A 21,205-nucleotide genomic window follows, 5' to 3' on the forward strand; every position below is an offset into this window, starting at 1 on the left:
ATGTTGCATGTATCAGAGAAGTATCTGAATTATTTAAAAAATGTTGCTTGGGTTACACTTGACAATTGTATTGATTTGTCATGCATGTTTACAGAAGCTCTACAGCCAACGACTAGTATTGACAGTCTCAAAGAGCAGCCAACGTGTACCACTGATGGTTCAAGGAAAGGGTCTAGAGCCTCACTTGGACTTCATTCCCTCTGTGCTTGAGCTGGGACCTATTCTGCCTTACAGCACGGGTGCTGAGACTGATGTTGTTGTGAAAAATCCGTGCAACTTTCCAATTGAATTCTACTCCCTGGAACTGGACAAGCAATACTTGGATGAAGAGCAGGTGAGAAGATAGTTAATACTGTTCCTTAGCTCCCAAATTGCCCCATGTCAATTAGCGAGACCTGCCATTTATGCCAACAGAACAGTGCATTAACTGATTTGCAATTTCGCTTTCAGCATTCTAGGTATAATCTCAAATATTGCATAATGCACACTGATGTTGTCTAAAAAGGTGATACTTGTGCAAACTGTCAAGCATTCCGATGACTAGTTGGTAATTGCGCACTTCAGCTTCCAAATGATAAGGTTAAGATCCACTTTCACAAGAATGGGGGGAGTGTGTGTTTAAGATTTACTTGCCATATTGTTTTCTCAGAAACACCATAAGTGGTTTAATCACTTGAGATTTTAAAGGAAGGATTGGGGGCATACTAAAAGTTGCTGAAACAGAACTCTGGTTAATGCACATTATTCTTTAAATATTTAGTGTAGAAAAGGAACTAAGAGTGCCATTGAAACTAGGTAAGTTCAGTCTAGTAAGTGTATTAGAATCATTTCATGCTCTGGCACACATAAAAAGAAAGAATAGACTGAAATGTTGCAAGATCTTTTTTATTAACTTTTATGTATTGCAAATTCCACCCCAAGGGAGTTGAGGCTATTTACTAGAGGAAGAGATGTGTGCAAAATTGCATATGTAAATGCTGTTTGAAGGATTACCACACACATTTAGGACTATCATCTGAGCAGAGTACATTGGTCCGGCATCTTAATCTGTTGTATTGGGAGTATTGACGCATTAGTAGCAGAAGGCAGGTCATAGAACACATTGTAAAGAGGGGTGAACCTTAAAACATAAAGGTAGGTGGACCAGAAGAGCATTATGGCATATGAAAAGAACAAAAGAGTGATAGAACTGAATTTTCTAGATTCTTGGCAGTTGTTCTTTTAATTTGTGTTGGAACATCAGGTAGAAATTTACTTGTCTGATTTCAGTGGGCATTTCCATATCTTGGGCCATTCCTGAAGGCTGTGCAAGAGAGAGTTCAGCTTTCCTTTAACCGTGGAGTATCAGGTTGGAGAGCTTTGGATCTGAGACACATGTTGCCCCCTGACATTTTTAGTTTGAGGGTTATTTTATTTTGTTTGGTTTTAGAGGTTTGTAGTAGTTGCAAGCAGTTCTGTATAGAAAACTAGCCACCTGAAAGAGAAACTAAGTGCTTTTGTGACAAATGCGGTGTGTTAATTGTTCCTACTGTTGTCAGTCTGGCTGCCTCATGTAGTACACCTTGTAATGATGTGAGGTACCTCAATGCCACATCAGTGAAAGTGAGTTCCTATATTTAAGAAGTGATATTACAAGTGCTTATACACTCTGTTTGTAGGCAGGCCTTTAGAGAAGAAGGGCCTGATCTAAGGTTTGGCAAACAGTGTACTCTGTTGCAAATATGACTGAGTACCCTGCCTTCCAAACCGTCTGTCCACCTACCTCATCTACAGACGAGTGGACTTTAAGGATTTCGTCATTGGAGCCCCCCAATTGTCTGAGGTGTCCAAATGCTTCATCCAACAGCCCAATGTAGTAGGGGCCATCAGAGTAAGAAGATTACACTGCCTGCCCTATTTAGGGTGAATGGGGTAATGTATTTTTTCCTGTCAGTCATGGCCAGGAAAACCCTGCAGTGAGAGACAGGAAAACAGCTATAATAACTCTCACAACCTAGTAGAAACCTCCCCACATGTGGGGTCTTTAGTATTTTGTTTTTCAAAAGCAAACTACTGCTTTGGGAGTTTGGTGTTGAAAACGTTTAAAAAAGTAAACATTTGAAGAACAACTGTTAAAACAAACAATGGCCGTCCACCAAGCTTTTAGCACATTGAAAGGAACTGCCATGACAGTGGTTCCTGTCATTGTAGAGGGACGACCACTAGTCCGGCAGTCATCTCTACATTTGGCTTGGTAGCCTCACAGACAGGCAGAGGTATTGCTCCCACCACCCTGATGGACTGTACTCTGCCTGCCAAACTCTAAATCAGACCTAAGGTGTTTGGCTGATCCAAATACTAAGAGCTGGCCACAGTCTGATTTTGTCATAGCTTTGATATGTGTATTTAACTTAAAGCCCAGATATCTCCCCAAACTCAGTGAGGAGGAACCACAAAATGTGGACCGAATACTAATTATCGGCATACAGGGAGACCCCGTGTGTGCACCTCGTTACACTTATACTGCACCAGTTGAAGTGTGTGAGACAGGAATTTGTGGGGCAATGCAATGGAGATTCAGGCAAAGAGGCATACGGGGTACCCCTACAGACAGAGCGGTTAGGAGCGGAACGAACGGGTAGGTCCAGGGATGGGCTATGGATAGAACATTGAACTCCTGGAACATTAGTACTTAAAACCTACCCTAAGGAATACAGAATCTGCTCCTTCCTTCGTAGGTATAAAGTCCAAATATCACCTTAGCAGGAAACCAGCCCATTTAGCTCAGAGGTTACAATGCTGGAGGAAAGGTTGAGAGATCATATGTACAGGGCCACCTACTTTAACTACGCCATGGGTGTGGTGACGTGGGTAGTGGGTTGGGTCCGGTTCCTGCAGAGGGAAGTGACCACTGACCCAAATGGTGTGTTTATGATAATGCCAGGGATCTTAGATGGCTGTGAAAATGTACTGTGAACTCCTACACCCGAATATGGATGACCGATCCTTTTTCCTTGAGATATTAAGGGTTATGACCCTCTTTATGGGGCTTCAAATTCTATAGGCTGGAAATTTCAACTGTGTTCAGGATTGGCAAAACGATACGTGTCCCCCTTCCCCTGGCCTCAGGCCGCACATGGAACATGCTTTCTGGGAGAGAATGGGTGATCTTCACCTGCTAGACAGCTGGGGACACCACCACCCACACACTAGTTCAGATACCTACTACTCACATGTGCAGAGGGTGTACAATCAAAGTTTTTTGGGAGGTTCCAAAGATGTGAGTATTTAGAAATGTTCGGCATACTGAGACTGCTGTGTTTCTGACCACTCTCAACTGCTGTATACCTTGTCACAAGGGTGGTACTGGTCCAAGATCCCGGTATGGAAACTCCACAATGAGGTGATAACCGACGCAGTCTTTCTGGGAAACATTCAAGAGTTCACAGTGTCCTATTTCTATACTATTTATACTAATGCTGCAACTAGGGCAGTGTAATGGGAATCATACAAAGTGGCGCTCTGGTGGTAGTGCATTGCACAGACAATAGGCATGTGCAGCTAGCTGGAGAGGACTCTCTGGTATATGGGGAGTGAACTGCTGCACAGGAATGCATCATCAGGCACGTTTAGTGGTGCAACACAGGTGCACACAAAGGTTCAAATACAGCTGGCAGAGGCTTGGGGTAATTGTTGGAGCAGTTTACATGTACACACTATAGACATTGCCTCCATTATGGGGGAGATAAAGCAGGAAGGATGTTAGTCTGGCTGGTAAAACGGGACAAATCACATTCATGTATATTGGCATCACATCAGAATGGGGGGCCGACCCGCTGGGCAGGACTACATCTATCAGGCATGCGCTGACTGTCTGAAGCAGGGTTTGCATAGGTACAGGACGTCCCAGAGGATATGTTGGAGCAGTGCTTGGCAGAGACAAACTTGCTGCAGTTCCTGGATGAACAGTGGCAATCCTTAGAGATACCACTCAGACTAGATGAACTCAGAAAGCCATAGGCTATTTTAGCCTGTGATAAATTTCCTGGGACGGATGGGCTAACAGCCGAAATGCTTCATCAGTCATTGAGCAACTGCATGAGGTTCACTTAGAGGTCCAAAAGCTCCCACACTTGATGAAAGAAGCTGTGATGATCCTCATCCTGGAGGCAGGCAAAGATCCGAAAGAACTGGCCTCTTATAAGCCTTTATCAATGCTGAACACAGATGTTAGGATAATATGTAAGGTCCTGGCGGCATGGTTGCTGTGGGTGGTGGGGGGATTCATCCAGCCAGACCAAATGGACTTATGCCCAGTAGAAGCATAATGTATAACCTTTGGAGATTGAACCACGTTCTGCACAGGGTGGCAGACACAAATGGGAAATAGGCGCTAGCGGCACTGGGTCTCGAGTGAGGGTTCTATATGGTGGGCTGGCAGTTCACGTGGGCGGTGACGCAGGCTGTGAACCTCACTTTTTATATATAAATAAGGGCTAGGATTTCAGGTCCTGTGGACAAGTCTGGGCTGACCCTAGAAACTCTCCATTGTGGTCTCTAAACTATCAGCCTTTGTTTAGTTTTCTGTCCGTGCTGTCAGCAGCACCATCTCTGGCCTCTCCCCGACTGAAGAAGTCCTCTATCTTGGGGACCTAGCCTTGTGATTGTCGAAACAGTGAGCAATGGTTTTCTCACCATTGACTTTGTCTTCTAACAATAGTATGAAGTTACCCCCTAATTAGCAACTATGCATTAAAATAAGCAGCTGGGAGGCAGTGCTTCAGCTTCATCTGTTCCTGTCAGCAGTTTATCGGTACCGTATTATGACCAGTGACAGGAAGCGTCATTGATGTGCTGGACTCTGAGCACCTCATCGACCATGAGGCGCTGTGCAGTTACAGCTTTCAAAATGGCAATGGCCAGTTCTGTCAGTTGGCACTATGACACCACAGACATTATTGGTTATTCTTTTGCCTCCATGCTGAATATTAACACAGACTTCTAGTTAAGAAGGTGAAGACGATGAGGATGATGATTAGTATGCATAAGGAAAGCCAAAGAGCAGGAGGCCAGTTGGATCTGAACATCCATTTCAACCTGGAAGGCAATGACTCAAAGACAATTTTTCAGAAGCTCCAGGGTTTCTATTGGCATTTCGATAATCAGCTAGTGTATAACCTGAGGGTCATATCTTTCCCCACCCTCCTAATGTTCAAATACCAGCTGACCTTTTAGATTTTCTAAAGAACGTGATAGACAGACCTTAACTGAGGTTTCCACGGCTTCACAACACGGAAGCAACATTACCTCTGCAGGTATTACACTGATATAGCATGTTTCTCTTCCACATGCAGTGACTCAGCCATTGCAAATGCCTACAATACTGTGTAAATGTGAGTGTGTAACTTTATCTCCGAACATTCAAAGATGAAGGTGGTGATGGAGTCAGAGTGACAAGAATGGTGATGACCAAATGAAAACCGTATTGTCAGTGTCCATGGCCATGAGCAACAACTCCAGTGACCAAAACAACAGATATTCAAAATAGGGTGATTAGTTAGCAGCAAATGACTGATATAGGCTAGTTTTGAAGCGCCTAAGAGGGGGCTTCCATTTAATCTGTGCGTCCTCTTCCACCAAAAGAAAAATTGTACCACTTCTGCATAATATGGGACTGACAACTACCATTGATGAAAAAATATGTAACACCTTCCTCCAGTGTAGCTCTCCATGAGAAGAAATGCACAGTAACAGACTCACCAGCATGTTTACTACACAATATAAAAATTAAGTCAGTTATTTTGTTGTCTGCTCAGAATAGACATTTTTTGGCAATCCCAATCAAACAATTCAAACTGTTTAGAGTAATTCTGATTAACATCTATGGAATGACCGAACTGACGTCTAGCCCATATGCTTTACAATCATAAAGACCAAACTGAAACCTTACTCAAGGAAGACCAGTTAACACCAAATGTGATCACTGGCATGTGGGTTGGACATTATATACTGATGTAGCAACAGATTACTTTGGTCACTTGGATTTTGGTCATAAATCTTGGGGTATTTACTACATTTTGCTCAAATAAGGGGGCACTCTAGTTGGGTGCTTGTTCTGTTGAGTAAAAACAAAGCTACGAGCTCAATCAGTAGGAAAGTTAGAGCACACTTCATTAGAGGTATGGTGACCACTACTTCACTCTTTGCAAATGTTTCTCCAAACAACATGTGTAAGACAGCTACATTGGCCATGGTCCACACCTTTGCCAAACTCTATTGACAGGACATCAGTTCAAGAACTGAGATGTGAGTGTGATAAGGGGTGCTATGGATTTTTTTAAAATAAGGAATGCGTTAGTACCACGTCCACTGGTTACTATACATTTTGCTTTCTAGTTGTAGTTGAAGCATGGGTTAGTTTGAAAAATCTAAAGTTGAAAGGAAAGTTACTTATCTTTAACTATAGTTGTCCAGTGTTTGTATCTTTAATAGACTCACATGCAACCCTGACATATTTTTTTCCCAATAATGAGGCTTTACCGCATTTTGAAAGGCTGAAGCCTGGAAGTATTTGTGGGAAGTGGGACCTTTCCATGTCATTGGCTAAATTCACGGCACTTAATGAAGTATAAAGGTTTTTCCAAATGCACTTTTGTGAACATGTTAAATGAATATTCACCAACACACCTATTTTATTTGGCTAACCTATGGTTGCCAGCCTGACAGCAGGGAATAATTCCAGCATGCAAACCTATAAAAGATATGACAGCTGGAGTACTGTAGTTAGGACTAATTAACATTTATTATTCCATAGTCTAGGTCTAGGATAGAAGTATATCCATAAAGGAAAGAAAGGATTTAAAGAACCAGGTTTTCATCAGGATGAGAATGCCTAAATCCTGCCCTTTTTGTTGAGTAGAATTACTGAGACGTTGGTAACCTAGGCTGCTGTAGGTCTGCACTTGTGCAATACTTAGCATTTTCTGGGTCTGAGAGAGATGTGCTGTGTTATAACTGAGTCCGTTTTTATGTGAATGAAGTTATTGAGGGATGAGGTTGGTGAGGCATTGTAGGAGTGTTTTGTAATTGTGGATGTCTGGTCTGAGAGAGGTATGTAATTGAATGCATTTTGGCTTTACATCTTTGGATGTGTTGTGCGAGTCTAATGTTCAGGATAGAGTAGTCAATTAAAGGGTTGGGAGTTTATTCCTGAGTCAATTCTTGTAATGTACAATTGCATTTGAAGGATGTGGCACTGGATTGAATTAGGTGAGATTATGCATTGTAGATTCATTATGTAGCTGTTTTACGAGAAGGGCATCAAGTCTGCGTACTACTGATTCAGCAACATCAATCTAAGCAATGGAGATGTTTGGTTATACCTATTAGTTTTTGTAGTTTGTTGGAATCATTTATGGTAAAACAGCCGGAGTTGGTGTGTCCAGAGAGAATTTAGGGGTTCACGGAGTCAGAAGATAAGAGACTGAGCTACGTGGGAGGTAGATTTAGAGTGTATCTACCTTCTCCATCATTAGACTTTAGAGAGATAAGCGGTTAAACCTTTGGGTCTCATTCAATTAATCAATAGTCTTCATACAGATTATTCAGAAAAATCCATAAAAGCATACGAACAAGTAGATCATACAGCACACAAAAGTAAAATCCAAACTGGTCTCCAAATACAAACATTGTAAAGTGCAAGCGACAAAGTGCAAATTGACAATATATATTAGCTGTTTAGCTCCTTTAGTGTTTCAGATGAACGAGTTACTTACCTTCGGTAACGACTTTTCTGGTGGATACATTAGCTACCTGTGGATTCCTCACCTGATGAATACTCCCATGGCGCCAGCATTTGACGGAAATCTTCTTACTAGTCTCTGCACGTCGACGAGGACGTCACTCTAGCCCACGCGACGCCGTCTGACGTCATACAGGCAATAAGAAGTCCTCGCCGACGTGCCGATGACAGTACCAACATTTTTTACGTGCATGAGAATAATAATAATAACCCAATGCAATGAAAGAGCAAAGCAACATCTCTTAATATTGTAAATCACACAACATTGCAATAAAATAGCTGTAGATTTAATATAACCTTTTTTTTTTTTTTTTTAAACAAATAAATATATTTATACATACGAATCATGTATATACCCAATATATATATAGATTTATATATAAATATACACATATATACAAATATCATACATGCAAAATGTATTGCAACTTTGAAGACCAAAAGGAGCACACTCAAGGATTGCTTGGAGAGACCAAAAAGGCAACGGGGAGGCGGGTGGGACCGTGAGGAATCCACAGGTAGCTAATGTATCCACCAGAAAAGTCGTTACCGAAGGTAAGTAACTCGTTCTTCTGATGGATACAACTACCTGTGGATTCCTCACCTGATGAATAGAGTCCCAAAGCAGTACCACGCCCGGCGGTGGATGCCTAAATGGTCAAACCAAGAAATCCTGCAGCACTGACCGTGCAAAATGACCGTCCCTTCTGACCTCAGAGTCCAAACAGTAATGTTTCACAAAAGTGTGAAGGGACGACCAAGTTGCGGCCTTGCAGATGTCAACCACAGGAACACCCCTGGCCAAGGCCGAAGAGGCCGACTTAGCTCTGGTGGAGTGAGCTCTAATGCCCTCAGGCGGATCCTTCTTTGCCAAAGAGTAACAGATTTTAATGCAAAGAACAACCCACCTGGAGAGTGTTCTCTTGTGGACTGCCTTTCCTCTCCTCTTGCCCACGTATCCGACAAACAGCTGATCCTCCAGCCTGATACCCTTCATTCTGTCGATATAGAAGCTCAACGCCCTTTTTGGGTCCAGGCGATGTAGTCTTTCTTCCTCCTTTGAAGGATGAGGCGGAGGATAAAACGTGGACAAAGTGATTGTCTGAGCCAAATGGAAGGGTGAAACAACCTTCGGAAGGAAAGCAGCCTTGGTCCTCAACACCACCTTATCCCCATAAAACGTTATATAAGGGGGTTTAACCGATAAGGCCTGCAACTCACTCACTCTCCTTGCAGATGTTATAGCTACCAGGAATACTGTTTTAATAACCAAATACCTTAAGGGGCAAGAATGCATAGGCTCAAAAGGGGACCCCATAAGGAAAGTCAGGACCAAGGACAAATCCCATTGAGGCATAACGAATGGTTTTGGAGGATATTGATTCAGAAGACCTTTCAAGAATCTGAGAACAATAGGGGATTTAAATAACGATGGTTGGTCTGGAAGACAAATGAAGGCTGACAAGGCCGACAAATAACCCTTAATGGTAGCTACTGCACAACCTTTCTGCGCTAGAGACAGTGCAAAAGACAAAACATGTGACAGATGAGCATGTAAGGGATCAATCTGTCTCTCTCCACACCACATAACAAATTTAGACCACCTATTAGCGTAGATAGATTTAGTGGAGTGTCGCCTGGCCGCTAAGATAACATCCACTACATCAGGCGGGAGAGAGAAGGAACTCAGGTTGCCCCGTTCAATCTCCAAGCATGTAGGTGCAGACTCTGGAGGTTGGGGTGTAAAACCTGCCCCTGCGACTGCGAGAGGAGGTCTGCCCTGAGAGGGAGACGGAGCGGAGGGCACAGTGAGAGTTGGAGAAGGTCGGAGTACCATACCCTCCTTGGCCAATCCGGAGCTATTAAGATGACTTGGGCCCGGTCTTGGCGAATTTTCCTCAACACTCGAGGAATCAAGGGTATGGGGGGAAACGCGTAAAGCAACTGGCCGCACCAGGTTATCTGAAACGCGTCCCCCAACGCTCCCTGCATCGGATACTGGAGGCTGCAGAATAACGGGCAATGCGCGTTCTCCCGAGTGGCAAACAGATCTATCCGAGGAAACCCCCACATCTGGAAGATTAAACAGACTTGATCTGGATGGAGACGCCACTCGTGGTCTGCCGAGAATTGGCGACTGAGACTGTCCGCACGTACATTCAAGACCCCGGCCAGATGATTTGCCACCAAGCAAATCTGATGGTCCTTTGCCCAGGACCATAGCCGAAGAGCTTCTCTGCAGAGAAGGTACGACCCTACTCCTCCCTGTTTGTTTATGTACCACATCGTGGTAGTATTGTCCGTCAGGACCTGTACCGACTGACCACGAAGGGATGGGAGGAAGGCCTTGAGAGCCAAACGTACAGCCCGTAACTCCAACAGATTGATATGAAACACCTGTTCCTCTGGAGACCAAAGCCCTTTGATCTCCAGATCCCCCAGATGAGCTCCCCATCCTAGGGTGGAGGCATCCGTTATTACCGTGGCCACTGGTGGCGACTGCGCGAACGGCTTCCCCTGTGAAAGATTGTTGCCCGCAATCCACCACTTCAATTCCACAGCAGCATCTCTGGAGATCTTGACAGTACCTTCTAAATCTCCCTTGTGTTGAGACCACTGCCTTCGGAGGCACCACTGAAGAGCCCTCATGTGCCAGCGAGCATGCGTGACCAACAGAATGCAGGAGGCGAACAGACCGAGCAGACGAAGGACCTTGAGGACTGGAACTACCGCTCCATTTCGAAACATTGGAACCAATTCCTGAATATCTTGAATCCGCTGAGGCGGAGGAAAGGCTCGACTCAATGTTGTATCCAGTACTGCCCCTATGAACAGGAGGCGCTGAGAGGGCTCCAGGTGAGATTTGGGCACGTTCACCGAAAAGCCCAGGTCGAACAACAACTGGGTTGTTGACTGCAGATGATGCGACACAAGCTCCGGGGACTTGGCTTTGATCAACCAGTCGTCCAAGTAAGGGAATACTGCTATCCCCTTCCTTCTGAGCTCCGCCGCAACCACTGACATCACCTTTGTGAAGACTCGAGGTGCTGAAGTAAGACCAAACGGGAGGACCGCAAACTGATAGTGCTGCGACCCTACCACAAACCGGAGATACTTCCTGTGCGACTTGAGTATCGGGATATGAAAGTAAGCATCCTGCAAGTCGACAGACACCATCCAATCTTCCTTGTTGAACGCCAAAAGCACCTGTGCTAGGGTCAGCATCTTGAACTTTTCCTGTTTGAGGAACCAATTCAAGATCCTCAGATCCAGGATTGGTCTCAACTGACCATCCTTTTTGGGAATCAGGAAGTATCTTGAGTAACAACCTCGACCCTTTTCCTGCTCTGGGACCAACTCTACTGCGCCCTTTGAAAGGAGGACTTGAACCTCCTGTTCTAGCAACAGGAGGTGTTCTTCTGAACAATAAGATGGGCGGGGCGGGATGAGGGGCGGGAACTCCCGAAAGGGAAGGGCGTAGCCTTTTCCCACAATGCCGAGAACCCAAGTGTCCGTTGTGATAGACTTCCACTTGTGGAGAAAACGCTGTAATCTTCCCCCTACAGGAGAGGAGTGAGTGGGAAACGGTGGAAGCCTAAGGCTGCTTCCCCTGCTGCACCCCTCCAGAGGACGAAGAAGAGGCAGAGTGCTGTTGAGAGGCTCCTCTGGTACGGACCCCACCCCTCCCCCTCCCTCTAAATGACCTATAGGGGAGGGAAGAGGCGGGTTGCTGGAACCTCCCCCGAAAGGAAGAGGAATAAGAGCCACGCCCAAATCCCCGAAACCTCCTGAAAATTCTAGAAGAGGCAGAGGAAGAAGGAGCTTGCAGTCCTAACGATTTGGCTGTGGCTCTGCTCTCCTTAAATCGTTCCAAGGCTGAATCTGCCTTGGCTCCAAACAGTCTGTCCCCATCAAACGGGAGGTCCAGCAGGGTCGACTGCACATCCGCAGAGAACCCTGAGTTTCGGAGCCAGGCCTGTCTTCTTGCCACCACAGCCGTGCCCATCGCCCTGGCCACCGAGTCGGTCGTGTCCAGCCCAGACTGGATAATCTGGGTCGCGGCAGCCTGGGCGTCCGCGACCACATCCAAAAGACCCTGGGGAAGCTCCGTGAATGAAGACGAAATATCATCCATCAGCGCATGGATGTACCTCCCCAGAATGCACGTGGCGTTGGTGGCCTTCAACGCCAAACTGCATGACGAAAATATTTTCTTGGACTGCGCATCCAGTTTCTTGGAGTCTCTGTCTCCAGGCACCGTCGGGAAGGAACCAGGCGCTGACTTTGAGGAACAGGAGGCTTGCACCACCAAGCTCTCCGGCGTAGGGTGTCTAGAGAGAAAGCCAGGGTCAGATGGTGCAGCTCGATACCTCCTGGCCACAGCCCTATGAACGGCCGAAGAAGACACCGGCTTCTTCCACACCTCCAACACCGGATCCAGCAAAGCCTCATTAAATGGCAAGAGAGGCTCAGCTGCAGCAGAGGCCGGATGCAATACCTCTGTCAGCAAATTCTGCTTTGCCTCTGCCACCGGCAAAGGCAGGTCCAAAAAGCTCGCTGCCTTCCTCACCACAGCATGAAAGGAAGCAGCCTCCTCCGTATATTCCCCTGGAGATGAAAGGTCCCACTCAGGGGAAGTGTCCAGCCCACTGGCTGTATCCAGACCATGCAGTCCGTCTCCAGAGTCCTCAATCTCTCCCTCCTCTAGGACTCGCTGGTACTCTTGCTCTTCTAAAAGACGGAGAGCACGCCTCCTCGAATGAAGTCTCTCCTCGATACGCGGAGTCGACATGGCCTCCGCCGACGTCGAAGAACGGCGCCGATCTCCAGAAGCATCTGACGCCGCGTCCGGCGCCACAGGCAGCTTCGGCGCCGAGGCAGGAGCCGGAGGACGAGGTCTTGGAGCCGATGGACCAACCGGAGTCACAGGGCAAAATCCTGACTTCGACGGAGGGGCAACCTCCGGGGCCGAAACATCCGAAGCCACCGGAGCGGCCACCGACGCCGGCACCGGCGCCGAGCCCACATTCCCAAAAGGGAGAAAGGGCATAAAGGGTGCCGGCCGAAGAGGCGCAGGATCACCCAACGAAAAGGCCAAGGGCCCCGAAGGACCAGCCGGAGCAGCTCCTGGAGCCATCTGCTGAAAGATGGTATACATCGCATTAAGAAACGCGGTACTATCGGCTCCAGGAGTGGGAAAAGCTGGATACTGGGGTGCCTGGATCGAGGGCGACCCCGACGCCGGCCTCGACGTCTGCGACGCCGGAGAAAACACAAGAGGCTGCACCACCTCAATCACTGACGCCTGACCAGGTGAAGTCGGTGACGCCGGAGAGGGCAACGGCGTCGATGGATGCGGCGTGACCGTGGGGCTGACCTCCCAAGTCCTCCGACGCCGAGCCGAAGGTGACCTCGAATGAGACTCCTTGCTGGAGTGACGTCGTGAGTCTCTACGGCGCCGGGAGTCTCGATGACGCCGGTGAGACCTTGGCGAAGAAGACTTCTTATGATGTTTCTCCTTCTTCTTTGACTTTGCCATGAATAACTTGGCCTCGCGCTCTTTGAGGGCCTTCGGATTCATGTGTTGACATGAATCGCAAGTCGAGACGTCGTGGTCGGAGCTCAAACACCATAGACAGTCGGAGTGAGGATCTGTAACTGACATCTTGCCCCCACACTCTCGACAGGGCTTGAAACCCGACTTCCTCTGAGACATTGTTACCGCAGAGAAGACTACGCAGCAGACAATACACTGTAACCACGAAGGTAACAGTAACTCCCTCGAAGATAACCGTTTCGAATGCACGGAAAAAAGGGAACTGTCATCGGCACGTCGGCGAGGACTTCTTATTGCCTGTATGACGTCAGACGGCGTCGCGTGGGCTAGAGTGACGTCCTCGTCGACGTGCAGAGACTAGTAAGAAGATTTCCGTCAAATGCTGGCGCCATGGGAGTATTCATCAGGTGAGGAATCCACAGGTAGTTGTATCCATCAGAAATGCTGCATATATGATAAAACACTTAGGCGAAGAGGCCATTTGGTAAATTGATACAAGAGTTTTAACACAAAAGCTCTTAAATATAGCTTAAAACAGATAATAAAAACAGTGCACTGTCATTTATAAAACCTTGAATTCCACCTTAGCCCATTTCACCATGCATGTATCCGGGAACTATAAGCTGGCTGTACAGGTTTTAGCGGGGGAAACAATACAAACTAGGGCCCAGATTCATCTTTCTCATAGCACAGCCTTTCTAGGTGGCTAAGTGTCTTCCTCTTTCCTAATGGTAGTTTTGATATAAGTCAAAACTGTACAACAGGTTTGGGAATTTCCTAGGCTTCATATACATTGAAAAGCCTCCTGGTAAAAGATCAGCCTCTGTGTGACAAATAGGGGTTGGAAAACACGAAGTCTGATATCTTTATACAAGTTCCAAAACAGCATAAAATGAATAGTTGATTGACAACTTTCCATCACATGGGCACTTACGTAAAGTTGCAGACCATGACTCTGATTTTGTGAAAGCAACCACGTGGTGGAAAACCTGGAATCGTAACCTAACCAGAAATAATCTGTCCTGTGTTTTATTTATGTTTACCAGGTAAGTTTGTACTCCTTGGATCCACGGACCCTGCAATATCTATCGACAGTTGTCTTAGTTTTCTCTCCCAACTCTCTAACTGCCTCCCATTTCTGCAAAAATTCTACCCTTAGTTCTGTTTTGCTATATTCCAGGATGTTTAAATGAGACAAAATACTTATCTGATTGTCAAAATCCTGCTAAAATTGTTTATATAACCAGGGCTCGAAAGATTTACTGGACCGCTCCCTATTGGAATTTTATCTTATGAAGTTGAGCTATTTTTAGATTCTACTCGACATTTATGGCAAGTGGACAAATAACAGGTGTTCTGTTCAGTCAGAAACTGAATTAGCAATTAAGATGCCTTTAAATCTTATTTGTGTCACATTTGCTCTGAGTTCAGAGACAGAGGTCAAAAGTCAGTTTGTCTTCTTGCAATGCAAATGCTTTTCCTTGTGATGGTGAGTTCCAGGATTTTGTAAGGTGCACTGCCTGACCCATGTGTAGTGAAAGGCTTTTGGTATCAGTTTTTCCTAACATACAACATTTATATAACTAAGTCAACTTTACAAACATTTCAAAATATATTTCAGTAGCTGTGAAAGACCATTTTTTGTACTTCTGTGTGATGAAAAAATATTTTAATAGGATGAAAAAAAAGTCAGAGCACTTTACTTGGTGATGTGCACGTGATAAATGTTTTCTGAAACCCAATTTTCACAGATTATTGTTAATACACTGTATAGTTTTATCAGTAAAGCTGCAAGTTAGTGGGAAGGTTTTTGGACAGTTCTTGGAAATACACTGTCTGTAAATAAGTGTGCTACCACATCATGCTTTAGTGATATATTTATTAAAAGTGAGTGCTTAAACATAAACTGAGAAACACTCCTGCCCTGCTGGCAAAGCTATTAGTAAACTGAGGCAAGTCATGCATGGATCATGTGTACCGTCTATGTGGGCTAAGTTTATTATACATGGAGCAAACATTTAGTGTATTTAATCAAACAAAAGAGGATTTTTTTTTTTACAACTGAAATGCTGAACTCGCATATTTGAAGATGCACTCATGTGAGAATGAAAAAAAGGCGTCTGTAAAATACAATATTTGCCTAGGATCACACAATTTAAGACCCATTTCCTGGTCAAGTACATTACAGTTAGGTCAAGTAGATTATTCAATCTACTCGACATGCAGGTCTAGTAACATTTTTATGATTTTTCGAGGCCTGATAACGTAACCAGGGGATTTGACTATAATTGTCAAGCTCCAGACAGTCTCTAATGATGTCTCTGCAAACCTTAGTACTCTTCTTGCCTCAGATACTATGCCATTTGGTTATAGTACTAATATGGATTAGGTCATCAATATGAATGATATCTAACTCTTTATGTATAATATAAGTTAGAGTCAAACGTGGCACAGCCAGTAGCCTACATAAAAATGATTTCTCCTGCAACCAGATACGTTCACTGCTGGTAATCCTCCAAACTGGTGTTCCATACAATGCTACTGGGAGAGACTTGCTTTTATAGATTTTGACTATTTTTCTAATGTGTTTAGAATCAGACTTATTGGCAAATCTAAACACCATTTCAGAAGCTTTAAATAAATGTAAAGTTAGCTGTTTTAATATGTGGTCCCCAAGAGCCATCTTGTGAAAATAATATTCCCAGGTAGCTAAAGATGCTCACTTGTTCCAGCTTTTGTCCTGCTACAAAGTGACTTCTGCCCTTATCCTTCTCAGCTCCACAGACCATGGTGTAAGCTTTATTTAAATTAAGTTTAAGGTCTCTAGCTTCCATGAAGGCCACAAAGTTATCTATCAAAATTTGGAGGCCATTAGCTGTCCTAGAAAGAAACACGGCATCATCTGCATATAGTAAAATAGGGGTAACACAGGAACGACTCAAGGTGCATCAACTTTTACTCTCTGGAGGTTGTCCTCTCCAATAATGCACAGTGAGAACAGGCCAAGGATGCAGCCCTGCCTGATTCCACTTGTCACACGGAAATGATCCATGCATTCCCCTGTTTTTCCAAAGCATATTCTAGCTGAGAGATCATCATATAACTGAGAGAGATGGCAAACAATATCCAATGGGGCTCCCATATCATTTGGCCTCTGCCACAGCTTAGCATGATCTATTAAATCAAAGGTGCTACTCAAATCTACAAAGCAGAGATGAATGTGCCCCTGCCTTGCCAGGCTGTGCTTACTAATTATCAGATTCAAATTAATACACTGTTCTACAGTACATATATCTTTTCTAAAACCAAATTGTGAGTCCGTTAAAATTTGTTTTTCCTCTGTCCAAGTTTTCAGCCTACCTAGAGTCACCCTTCCTATTGTTTTAACCAAAAAATCTAATAAAGAAATTGGGTGGTATCACTTTGCATCCCTTTCCCTGTTTCAAAGATCGGTACGATTATATTTTCACTCCATATTGGGGGGAAATGTCCCTCGGCTGTGGCATTAAAATTTGGGTTAATATAGGCACCCATAATAAAGTGTGTGACTTAAAAATATCATCTGGGACTTCCATCGAGGTTCTGACGCCTTCCCAGAGGCTCAACTTTCTAGAGCTTGGTTAACTTATTCAAGTCTTATCGTGTTTAGAGGTATAAATGGTTAAGTAAACCGAGGATTGGATACACCTGAGCCAGTTTCTAAATTATCCAAGTTAAACATCTCTCCAAAATGACTAATCCAGGCTCCTGGAGCCACCATCATCTCTGTGGTTGGCTGAAGATTATCCTTGAAAAAAGGAGTGTTAACCATCTTTCAGAACAAAATAGAATCCCCTGTTTCAGCACCATGTTCTAGGTTTTCCCATGCCTCTTCCTGTAGTTTTTTCTGACTATTACCATTGCCTTATAAGCCCTTCTTAATTCCCTAATCTCATCCTTGTCCCTAGTGGATTTTATGTAGGGCTTTTCTTAAGTTCTGGTTTGCTCTTATGCAATATTTTTCAAACCACCCATAGGCTTTACCCGTACTATATGGTTCCTTATAAGGTGCTCTTAGACTGTCTGAAATGGATATGGTGATGTTTTGGAAGGTTGTCAAGAGTTTTGTAATCCACACTCCATTAAATGCAAGTTTTAAAAGCTTCTTGGTTTCCCTTGACTTAGGTGTCCAGAAACCTTACCACACAAATACTTGCCTACTTCAGACTAACTCCATTTCTGCTCTTGGTTTCAATAGGGATCAATGTTGTGAAAGCCTTCACCTGATTACAGATAATGTTAAGAGTGAGTTTGAGAATAGAATGATCACCGAGGTTAGTTGTTTCTATCCTCAGGATCTGACCCGACGTGCTACATTTCACAGTAATAATTATGTGATCAATTATGGAATAACGCCCATTTCCATGAAAGGTAGGTTGAAAAGTGCTAAAACCCTCCTTATTATGTTACAACAGTTTCATATTAAAACTGTACATGACTTCATTAAGTGATTCACCTTGAAGATCATGTGGAAAAGTAGTGTCTCTCTCCCCTGGTAGCCCTGATGCCCATAAATTACACGGCTTGAGTGACGGCATTTACGCATGTTTTAAATTCCCAACCCAAATGACGATATTGTCTACGCAAAGATACTTCTGAAAGTTTTCCAAATCCTTCCTAAGCTGTGCCACAAGTGTACTACGCGTGTTGTTCAAGACAAAAATTGATCAAGATGACATTACATTTATGATCTATAACTAAGTAAACCAATTACTAGTATGGTGAGCTAGTAAAGGATTTCTTGATGGCAGTGGGGGCTAATGTGGAAATAAGCATCACCAAACCACCCTTTGCTGTACCACACTCTGAAGGGATAGTATCAGTAGGTATAAAAGCATCGATGTAGAAGCCATCCGTTAGCCAAGTTTTTTTGTAAGCAGATTAACTGGGCGAAATTAATTATATTTAACCAGGCGGTGTTCCCCATTTTACCTCACTCCTGCGACATCCCATGATTTAATTACCAAAAGGTAGTTTACATTGCTGGCCTAGACTGCTTCTCCCTTCGCAGGATTGACTCTTTAGAGTAGCCCCAGCCTTGGGCATGAAAAGGACCCATGGATTCCTCCCGTCAATCATTCATTTGGGTCAGGGTGAGGGTTTATAGCTAGGTTCGTTTTTGAGGGGGGGAATTAGGCTTCCTTGGGGAATGGAGTAGATTGCGTTTCCTGATGTTAGGCTCAAGATCTACGTTTATATGGTATCAGAGGGGAGTCAGTCCATGTGACTGTATGGGGGAGTGTCGTATTTTGGTGTTGGACACTTATGGGCAAAACAGGTGCAGTAGAAGTGTCTTCAGTGGGTATTATAGGATTGTAAGAGGGTGAATAAAGTAATAACTCTGATGAGTGAGGATATAGCTTTGGGGAAGGTGTTTACTGGGGAAGAGAGCACGCTCACAATTCTCTGTGGAGGAGCGTTCAGGCGCAGCCTTTAAGCCATGGGGTGGTCTGGTACGGCATTGTGGGTGCAGGGCAGATAATGTTCTGAAAAAGCACCAGACCATTTATTTCTAATGGCAATGAAGATGTAAGTGATACTGTCTCTAGACTGCAGCATGAGTTCCCCGTTGTCATAGGGACTGATGTCAAGTTGCCATTTGTGACTGTTGAATTAGTTTGTACAGATTTTTCTCTTTTGGGGGAATCTTATCGTTCATTTTACTATCTGGAATAAACGACATATGACCCTATTTGTGTACTTATTACGATGCAATGAGGTAGTATTTATTAAGCCATTTTATGGACTGAAATGTCAGCAATCAGCTGCTCCAAAGTTAAGGGTATTGGAGAGGCTCAAGGGTATAGTTTATGTGTGCCACATTGTGTTTCTTCCATCGTTAGATAATTTGAACCACGTGTTGCCGTGGCTCACAGTCGACTTCTAAGAGCCTGTCAGTGTCAGGAAATGCAGAGCACAGTTAGGTTAGCAGTGAGGGTATCATCCTTAAGAAACGAATGAGGGTGTTGCTATAGAAGTGTGGCTTAACAGACTAAGGGCCTGATTACAACTTTGGAGGAGGCGTTAATCCGTCCCAAAAGTGACGGTAAAGTGACGGATATACCACCAGCCGTATTACGAGTCCATTATATCCTATGGAACTCGTAATACGGCTGGTGGTATATCCGTCACTTTACCGTCACTTTTGGGACGGATTAACACCACCTCCAAAGTTGGAATCAGGCCCTAAATCTCTAAGCACCCATTTTAGAGGTAAGAATACCAGTCGTGAATATTGGGACATACTTTGGCATGCAGGCAGCAATTGCAGAAATACAAAATACAGGTACTAACTTAGCAGTATGAGCACTATCATCATTCTTAGCTTCGCACAGTTTCCAGCTTAGTAAACAATGGCATAGACATAACCACTAACTTGGCTGCAGGAGCTTTGGCATGTTTAGCATCAGTACAGTAACACAAGTGGAACTCACAAGAGGCGTGTAGCATTAACCTTCAGTGGGTATGAGTAGAAACAGATAGGCGTATATGTAACAAATGTGCGTTTTTATTGTTAGTGTCAAAATACTGTTAAGGGAGTTTAACATACGAGTTCAAAGGAGTGCAATTTGGTTTGCATCTTCAACTGTACAATAGGTGTTGCATCCCTTCATGCACTTCTGTAACTTCTAGCATATATAGCCACAACTTAATTTTTTCTTTATTTTTGCTCATGCGTCATGTAGTCAATTATAGTAGAGTTTATAAGCCCTTGATATTAGCAAGCACAGCTACAGTTAAACTTCAAGGAGCACCGAACTGACTGACGAGCTAGATTTTAAGGGCTTTACAGAATTTAGGAATCTTGTGTTCTTTGTGTTGTTTCCATATAGTATGTTGTAAGGAGTTCCAAAGACGAGCTCTGCCCTTCTACTTCCGTAGATTGTATCTAGGAATTGCACAAGGAAAAGAGCTGGTAGATCCTAGTTCAGGAGTAGGACTGTGTATCTTAAAATATTTGGGCAGAAAATGCAGTGGAAACCATGATATGCTCTGTGCATATGGCAGACACCTTTGCACTGGATCATTTTTGTGACTGGCAGCCAGTGAAGGGACTCAAGAAAAGCAAAAGCATGCTCAAATTTTCTAAAATTGAAGCTGAGCCTCATTATGGTATATTTAAAGTCCTGCGATCCTTTAAGATTTGTTTGGGGTGTTGCAGTTTGGCAGAGTTACCAAAGCCATGATGAAATTAAAGCACGGGTACAGTGACTTACGCGAACAACACAAGAATGGAAAGATGGAATTTTAATTTCTTAGTTGAAAAAATGAATTTCACTACTTATAAAATCTGTGAATCTAATGCTAGTTCTGAAATCTAGGATGAATTCTGATCTGACTTGGGGGAGGAGTGGGGAGAGTTAGGTTGGCCAAGACAAGTGGGCCATAGAGTTGGTCCCATTTATCGCCTCATTATAAATATGAAACATCTATGTTTTTTAGATCAATTAAAAAATGCTTGCATCCACAATTGGGTTATTGTTAATGAAATAGATATATCAGAAGAATATTTACTAAGTGAAGAGAAGTGGCACATAAATTGTGTATGTTTAGCATGAAAATAAGTTTTTTAAAAACTTTTTTTATTGTTGAAACAAGAGATAATACAGTAAAGCAGTGACACAACAACTACACAGTACCATTCTGAGCAACACTGATTCACCCATCTTCCCCTGCAGCATGCAGCACAAGTAATTTCTGTTAATATATTTCTTGAGTAGGCATTTCCGATGTTTCCCGCACCCCCACTCCAATGAAAATGCATGTTCTTACCCGCTGTGGCCCAGCCATCACCACCCATGTGTCTCATGCTTCTCCCGACTGGGCGT

General features: G+C 44.1%; 1 protein-coding gene across 2 annotated transcripts in view; it reads left to right on the forward strand.

Annotated features, from left to right (window-relative positions):
• Window positions 1–21,205, forward strand: part of HYDIN (HYDIN axonemal central pair apparatus protein) — a 2,122,366-nt gene that overhangs the window by 1,229,625 nt on the left and 871,536 nt on the right. For both annotated transcript variants that reach the window (XM_069217473.1, XM_069217472.1), the window contains one exon: window positions 95–334. In XM_069217473.1, coding sequence (XP_069073574.1) covers window positions 95–334 — 240 coding nt within the window. The remainder of the gene's footprint in view (window positions 1–94; window positions 335–21,205) is intronic.

The sequence above is a fragment of the Pleurodeles waltl genome, chromosome 12 (genome assembly GCF_031143425.1).
Source record: "Pleurodeles waltl isolate 20211129_DDA chromosome 12, aPleWal1.hap1.20221129, whole genome shotgun sequence".
Classification (NCBI taxonomy): Eukaryota; Metazoa; Chordata; class Amphibia; order Caudata; family Salamandridae; genus Pleurodeles; species Pleurodeles waltl.